Source organism: Urocampus carinirostris, chromosome 3, assembly GCF_059441175.1.
Source record: "Urocampus carinirostris isolate Australia breed hairy pipefish chromosome 3, RoL_Ucar_1.0, whole genome shotgun sequence".
NCBI lineage: Eukaryota > Metazoa > Chordata > Actinopteri > Syngnathiformes > Syngnathidae > Urocampus > Urocampus carinirostris.
In genome coordinates this window covers 23,210,216-23,218,153 of record NC_142351.1, presented here as the reverse complement: position 1 = coordinate 23,218,153, position 7,938 = coordinate 23,210,216, and the positions used below count along the sequence as shown (strand labels likewise).

Genomic DNA, 7,938 nt, shown 5'->3' with positions numbered 1-7,938 from the left:
TTAAAGTCTCCAATTTGGCTGCGTCACACCGACGAGCTTGTTTACCTTGGTGACGTCTTATGTTTTGATTAATGTATCGCGAGACCAGTGACGAGTTATGTCTTTGAGACTTCAATATCGCGAGATTTTCGAGGGTCTCGAACTACAGCTGGGTGAAAAATTGTTATGGATTACTGTTTGTTATTCTGAATGTATATAATTTATATTTATATATTGTATATTTTTAATTGTGAATGTGTTTAATTGCTGTTAAAAATGTCGATACAAATTGTTCAAACCTCATATTGTTAGAAAACGATATAATGAAATTGTGAATATGTTTAATTGCTGTTAAAAGTGTCAAGAACAATTGTTCCAACCTTACATTGTTTATTTGGTGTTAAAGGTGTCAATAAAAATTGTTCGAACTAAAAAACTAAAACTGTATATTTTTAGGTATTTTTTTATCATCCTTTTATTTCTACCTTTGATAGGATTGGTCCTCCACGAAAAAATACACATATTTAGGTATTACATGATTAATTTTTGTGATCATTTATTTATGGAAGGAGTTACCGGTAGATGATGACCTTAAGAATGTCAAGTCAAGTCATGTTTATTTTTTTCAGCCCTTTATCACAAGGAGTCTCAAAGGGCTGCACAGACCAAACATTATTGCAAACTTCAGACTATTATTACAAGTGACAAACAAATAACTGTACACCTGTCGTTTGAGGGAGCTCCCTCGGAGATGGAAGCACAATTAACGTTATTGTGCAAAAAGATGTCATTTCATCATTTCACTTTTGATATGAAATAAAGGAGGGTAGTTTTATTTTACTCACCAAAATTATTGAAGTACTGTGCTTGTTTGCTCCATTGTTGCGTCCCATTGTTTACAAGTTGTGCTTGTATGTGGCTTGCCAAAAGCGCAGATTTACACTATATATGGACATTGACACGGTGGGGGCAGAGCATACAATAGAACTGACCTGGTGAGAACAAGAAAATACAAAAATGTCCCTTATTTATAAATATATATTTTTTGTTCAAATTCTATACTATTCGTATTCTGGTCAAATGTACAAAAGAATGTTAATGTATAACGATTTCCTTGGGTATCATATGCTATACGAGTCAAGAGCAATATTATAAGTTTTACAAAAGGTTGAAGAAGAGGGTGAGTCAGATGTCCTAAGGGGCCAATTGCTCTTGTAATGCTCAACAGGGCTTTAGAGTTTTCAGAGGAATGAAAACCGAACCCATGCTACTGCTTCTTGGTGGATCTGACAGGGATGTGACACCTTGTAAATCTTGTTTTGATTACACAACAAATTAACACGCTGTTGATGTAACCTCCAGGTCGTTCCAAAAGGTGAAACCAGACGCTGTATGCAGACAGTTTATATTTGGATACTGTATCCCGCTCAACATACTGTACAGTACTTAACAATCTTATTAGTCTGCTGTCGTTTTTCCACTAGATGGAGTAAGTGTCCAATATCAGCATATGCTGGAGGAGACCAAACAGCTGAGAGTTGAAAAGAAACGAGAAGAACATTTGACTCACCAGAAGCAATAACAAAATAACCAGACTAAAGTTTTTTCCTTGTTTTCTGATGACCAATCATTTGAATTTGCATTATTTTGCATGTGATTCCCATACCATGTAAAAATCCTGGCAGGCCCCCAGGGTCTCATTGGTTTACCTTCTCTGCATCATATGCGTCAATATCAGTTATTCTTAACTATCCTTCGCCATTCGCATCCATCCCTTGCATACACTCTTGCGTTCATTGAATAAACCAACCTCACATTCAGAGAATGTTTGGCCCCATCTATACAACAATATTTGTATGGATTGATACAGTTAAAGTATTGTATGGAAGTATGGGTGTCGCAGCGCGGCACAGTTCGGATGTCATGGGTTCAAATCCAGCTATTGCACTAGCCTTCCTGTGTGAGGTGTGCATGTTCTACCCGTGCCTGCGTGAATTCCCCCCGGGCAGTCCAGTTTCCTCCCAAATTCCAAAAACATGCATGTCAGGTTAATTGGGCAGTCCAAATTGTCCCTAGGTGTAAATGAGCAAGTGAGTTGTCTGTCTCTTTATGCCCAACAACTGACTGGCAACCAGTTCAGGGTGTCCACTGCCCACTGCCCGGAGACAGCTGGGATGGGCTTCAGCACCCCCGCGACCCTACAGAGGTCAAGCGGTGCAGATAATGGGTGGATTGAAGTATTGATACAAAAGTTTAAAAAGTAAAATCCCACCATATGGTGAGACATGATAAAAATTGTTCAAACTTCATATTGTTAAAATATGATATAATGAAATTGTGAATGTATTTAATTGCTGTTAAAAGTGTCGATAAAAACTCATATTGTTGGGATATGAAATAATGAAATTGTGTGTTTAATTGCTGTTAAAAATGTCGGAAAAAAATTGTTAAAACGTCATATTGTAAGATATAATGAAATTATTGTTAAGATTGTCGAGAAAAAATGTTCAAACCTCACATTGTTTATTTGCTGTTGATAGTGTCAATAGAATTGTTCAAACCAATGATGAAATTCTGATTTTGAATTGTAAATTTAAAAAAATTCATTAAGTTTCAGATAAAGTCTTAAAATTCCAATGCAGTTGTTTGTAACTTACATAATTCTTCATAAATTATTTGAATACATTGTTGTTTTTGTCAATCTTTTTTTCCCGTTTTTATATTTTTGTAATACATTTTCCGTAAAAACAGCTCTTGTTGAAGTTGACAACAAAGTTACCTGCATGAGAATCGGTTGTAAAATAAGTAAGTTTTCATGTACATGTGTTGCTCGAATGGGGAAATTGACCCGACCAACGTGTCCGTCACGTAGGCATGCCAGTTAGCCGGCTGCTACAGAACGCTGACGTAGATGTCTGTGGCCTCAACGGGATTGTTTATAATATCGCGAGATGTGCAACAAGTTTCACGACTGGCACCACAGCCAATGAAAATGCATCTTACTTCCAGTTTCCGGAGCGGGAACAAAGTTGTTGCGGCAAAAAGTGGCCATCATGGACGTGGAGATGACAGAATCGCCGAGCGTGAAAAACACAGCCACAGAACGTTCTCAAAAGCCGGATACGGAGGCTGGCGAGGGCGGTAGCGCAAGCGCCAGCTCTTACGATCTACCTTGGGTTGAGAAGTACAGGCCCTTGAAGCTGAACGAGATAGTCGGGAACGAGGACACGGTGAGCCGCCTGGCGGTGTTCGCCCGAGAAGGAAACGTCCCGAACATCATCATCGCAGGTCAGTATGCAGACGTTGTTGCATAATGTACGTTAAATGATCACTAATGCTCACTGTCCGAACCAAAACTAGGTAAAAACTGTTACGGATTGCCAATTTAACCTGTAATGTTGAATGTTGTTTGAGCAAAAGTATGCTTCGCTTGAGCTGATCTACATTATGGAAAAATTGAAATAAATATATTTAACTGTCAAATGTACAGCATAAATAACAAATAAAATATCCAATCGTGCTTATTGTGAAATTTTCCTGCAGACCTTGAAAAGTCTTTAAAATCATTAATCTAGAAATAAGGCCTTAATTGGCATTAAAACGTCTTAAATCCAATTTTCATAAGTCTTAAAAAATGAGAGTATACTTAAGAATGTCAGGTGTTTATGAAATATTAAAGACACATAGTGTATTTTTGAGCGCTTTCTTGTGGTGGAAAAGATTTATCTATCTATTTATCTACCTTGGTCATATCCCTCAAGAGGGGTGACCGACAGCAAGACAAACACATACAATAACAAAGAAAATAAAAAAGGGGGGAAAAATAGCAAAAACACACACAAACATTTTTGGACCATGGCCAACCCAAATGCCCAAACACCCAAACAAGTTAGGTACCTCGGCACCTAATTTGGCCATGCTTTCGTCCCTCCAGATGAAAAATACTTACCCTGTGGTGAGGGGCCCTCTCCTCGTGAGAGGTAAGAGAATTCTCCCACCGTGGCGACTAAAGTGGAGGGAGCGAGGGGACTGGGGATCCTCTACTCTTTATCGCTACTCCCTAAGAGACAGCAAGGTAAAGAAAGGGGGGCGGGAGACCAAAAAGTCTCTCAAACCCTGGTTAAAGGAAAAAGCTTACTTAATTAAAAAAAACAATATTAATTTGAAATAATATGCAAAATTGCATTTATATACAAACGTCTATCCATTATTTTTTGTTTATCTGGGGTCGGGTCGCAGGGGCAGCAGCCTTAACAGGGAAGTCCAGACCTCCCTATCCCCAGCCACTTCTTCCAGAGGCGTTCCCAGGCAAGCCTAGAGACATAGTCTGTCCAGCGTGTTCTGGGTTGTCCCCGAGGCCTCCTGCCGGTGTGACATGCCCGGAACCTCTCCAGGAGGCATCCTTATGAGATGCCCGAGCCACCTCAACTGGCTCCTCTCAATGCGGAGGGGCAGTGGCTCTACATAGTCTTCCTGGATGACTGAGCTTTTCACCTTATCTCTAAGGGAGAATCCAGACACCCTGCGGAGGAAACTCACCTCAGCCATTTGCATCTGCGATCGTGTTCTTTCGCTCATAACCCAAAGTTCATGACCATAGGTGACGGTAGGAACGTAGATGGACCAGTAAATCAGGAGCTTTGCCTTTAGGCTCAGCCCCCTCTTCACCACGATGGGACTGGGACAGGGTCCGCATGACAGCAGATGCTGCACCGACCCTGTCTGTCCATGTCTCGTGAATTTTTGAAATATTCTTGGGTCAAGAGATTTGTATTTTATACAACATGAGGCTCACACAGAGGGAAGAGATGATTGTCCGCCATCTTCCTGATAAGGTTATCCCCCCAAAAATCAAAATCCTGTGGGGAAAAAAAGAAAAAATAGTGCGGTTTGGTCAGTTTTGAGTCTCTTATTTTGTATTCTTCCTTGTGTTTTGTAGCACTAGATATTTGGTTGCACAACAAAGCACAGGGACATCTAGTGGTCAAATATTACTCTCCCTTCAAGTCAGGGACACTGGATCACTTGTGACTTTCACTTGAACCCTGAACAATAAAATTGTTAAAGACTATAAGCTTTAACTCCGATTTAGGTCCCCCTGGAACCGGAAAGACAACCAGCATTCTGTGTTTGTCCCGAGCGCTGCTTGGTGCCTCCATGAAAGACGCTGTGCTAGAGCTCAATGCCTCGAATGACAGGTGAGATCACTTTCCCCTCGCCCCTTTTTGCATTGTTATATGATGGATATGACGCTATGTTGAATGCAGGGGCATCGATGTCGTGAGGAACAAGATCAAAATGTTTGCCCAGCAAAAGGTAACGCTACCTAAAGGACGACACAAGATTATCATCTTGGATGAAGCGGACAGGTGACCTTTTTTTTTTTTTTCATTTCATATCCGATGTCCAATATAGGAGCATCCATTAGAAATTGAAGTTTTAGTTTTCACAGTGTAACAACTTACTGGTTGCTGGAATGTCTATCGGGCCTTAATACATACTTTGACATCTTCTCTTTCTTCAGTATGACTGACGGCGCTCAGCAGGCATTGAGGAGGATTATGGAGATCTACTCAAAGACGACACGCTTCGCTTTAGCCTGCAATGCCTCGGACAAGATCATAGAACCCATACAGTCCCGCTGCGCCATTCTACGCTACTCCAAACTGACCGACGGCCAGATCCTGACCCGGCTGCAGGAAGTGGTAGAGAAGGAGCGGCTCTCTGTGTCTGATGACGGCCTTGAGGCGATCATCTTCACAGCGCAGGGGGATATGCGGCAGGTGAGGACACCAGCACTTAAATCAGTGTTGTATGACTTCTCAATTTAAACCAGACACGTCTAACTAAATATGTTAAGGGAGCATATGTTTTAGAGCAGGGGAACCTATGGCACGGGAGCCATATATGGCTCTTTTCATGAGTACGTATGGCTCCGAAATAAAATATAACTATTGCACATCTCTCTGTGGCGTTCCAAAGTCAAGTGATTTCATCCCGATTTTGGTCCATATAAAGCCGAATTAACTTAATGCAGAAGTTTGATAAGAAACCATTTAAACTGATAAATAAAAATGCTGGCAAACAACTTTGATTGGGTGAGCAGTACAGGTGGGCGGATCCCTGCACACAGCGCAAGGCACTTCCTTTTCTCGCTCTCGCTCTCTCGCTCTGTGCAGTCTACACCGAAAGTGAATACGACAATATGCTTATCGTTTGTGACATTTTTACAAAAGAAATTTGCATGCATTGTTTTAAAAACCGTTATTAAGGACAAATTTCATTGAAAAAATTGCCTCAACACTCTTAACTGAACTAACACTCATTCTTATCAGAAACAAGAGCTCTAGCTTCCACTAGATTTAAACCTCTTTCCTGCTGTGCACTCACAACACCATTCATCCACGTCAATTGCGGCCTTCCTCTTGGTGTCCTAACAAGAATATTCTCCTGACAAGAATAAAAAAAATATCATGTTCATTCAGTTTAATTTCCTGTAGTAACAGCTCGCTTGTGGGGCGGCAGTAGCTCAGGAGGTAGAGCGATCGTTTTAGGATTAAGGGATCCCAGTTCGAATCCCGGCTTGTCCGTGTTACATGCCGAAGTGTCCTTGGGTAAGACACTGAACCCCCAATACGCAGGTTAGCGCCTTACATGGCTGCACAGATCACGGCCGCTCTTGGGAAATGTGAAGCACAATGTAAAGCGATTTGGGAAGTCATTGACTTTAAAAGCGCTATATAAATGCAGATCATTTCTCATTAACTTTTTAAACATGAATGGAACAGTGAACTTTTTTTATTAAGAGCTATACAAATGTGACTTGACTTGAACTTGGAGTGTTCTGAACATGGCTTCTCTTGCCTACTTGCTTCTCTAAAAACAACGCACAAAACACTGAATTACAAGATGGAAAGGACCCCAAAAAACTAAAATGGAATGTTGAACTGTATGATAAGTAACTTAAAAAGTATGGTAAAAATACAAAAGCTAGTGAAAACTGGAAAAAGTACTGAAACCAAACTAACAGTATAAAAATTACTGAAAAGCAGGAAATGTTAAAGTATGTATAAGTACTGAAAAGTTTTAAAAAAACACAAAAAACATTTATTTTCTGAAGATGAGGACCTCACACTAATTTCGGCAATTGGCTGGCAGGCCATGTGTTTAAGACTCCCGTTTTAGATGTTCCCCTCCTCAAGCCACCCTTGATTCATTAAAAAAAAAGCCTTGCAGGAACTGATAAACAATGTGGATTGATCTGTGTTCAACAAGGGAAATCTAAAACATGCTGAGGTTTTGGTCCTTGAGGACTGTATTCCAATCCATGTAGTCTTTACGGTGGCAAAAGCGGTACCATGGTTATTCTGTGTTTCCCACCATTTTCAATTCCTCATTTGTGTGTCCATAGGCGCTAAACAACCTCCAGTCCACCAACTCGGGTTTTGGCTACATCAACAGTGAGAATGTATTCAAAGTGTGCGATGAACCGCACCCCTTGCTAGTGAAAGGCATGCTGGGACACTGTGTGGAGGGAAATATAGATGAGGCATACAAAGTGGTGGAGCAGTTGTGGGCGCTTGGCTACTCGCCGGAGGACATCATCGGTAACATCTTCAGAGTGTGCAAGACTTACCAGATGGCTGAGTACCTCAAACTGGAGTTTATCAAGGTGAAATGCCATTTTACCCCCTGTAACTGTGCTCAAAAAATGGGTGCTTGACAGCTTGGAAATTTTGTTTACAGGAGATTGGGTTCACACACATGCGCATCATTGAGGGTGTCAACTCACTCTTGCAGATGGCAGGCCTGGTGGCTCGTCTTTGCAGTAAAGTAGCGCCCCCTGTTGCAAGTTAGTGGCGCTGAGGATTTTGAATAACCCCTGGAATGACTCATTTGATCTAACTCAATGTATATGTTTTGTAGCCTTTAACGAATAAAACTCTTAATTTGTACATG

General features: G+C 40.9%; 1 protein-coding gene across 1 annotated transcript; it reads left to right on the top strand.

Moving 5' to 3' along the window:
* Positions 1-2,977: 2,977 nt before the first annotated feature.
* Positions 2,978-7,934, top strand: rfc2 (replication factor C (activator 1) 2). Its single transcript, XM_088329908.1, has 6 exons — positions 2,978-3,267; positions 5,072-5,177; positions 5,247-5,348; positions 5,504-5,762; positions 7,391-7,651; positions 7,726-7,934. The coding sequence occupies exons 1-6, from the start codon at positions 3,033-3,035 to the stop codon at positions 7,834-7,836; spliced, it is 1,074 nt and encodes a 357-aa protein (XP_088186034.1). The 5' UTR covers positions 2,978-3,032; the 3' UTR covers positions 7,837-7,934.
* Positions 7,935-7,938: the final 4 nt, after the last annotated feature.

Coding starts and splice junctions, on each gene's coding strand:
- rfc2 (XM_088329908.1), top strand. CDS start 3,033: ATGGACGTGGAGATGACAGAATCGCCGAGCGTGAAAAACACAGCCACA. Junction 3,268..5,071: donor CCCGAACATCATCATCGCAG/GTCAGTATGCAG, acceptor ACTCCGATTTAG/GTCCCCCTGGAACCGGAAAG. Junction 5,349..5,503: donor ATCTTGGATGAAGCGGACAG/GTGACCTTTTTT, acceptor CTCTTTCTTCAG/TATGACTGACGGCGCTCAGC.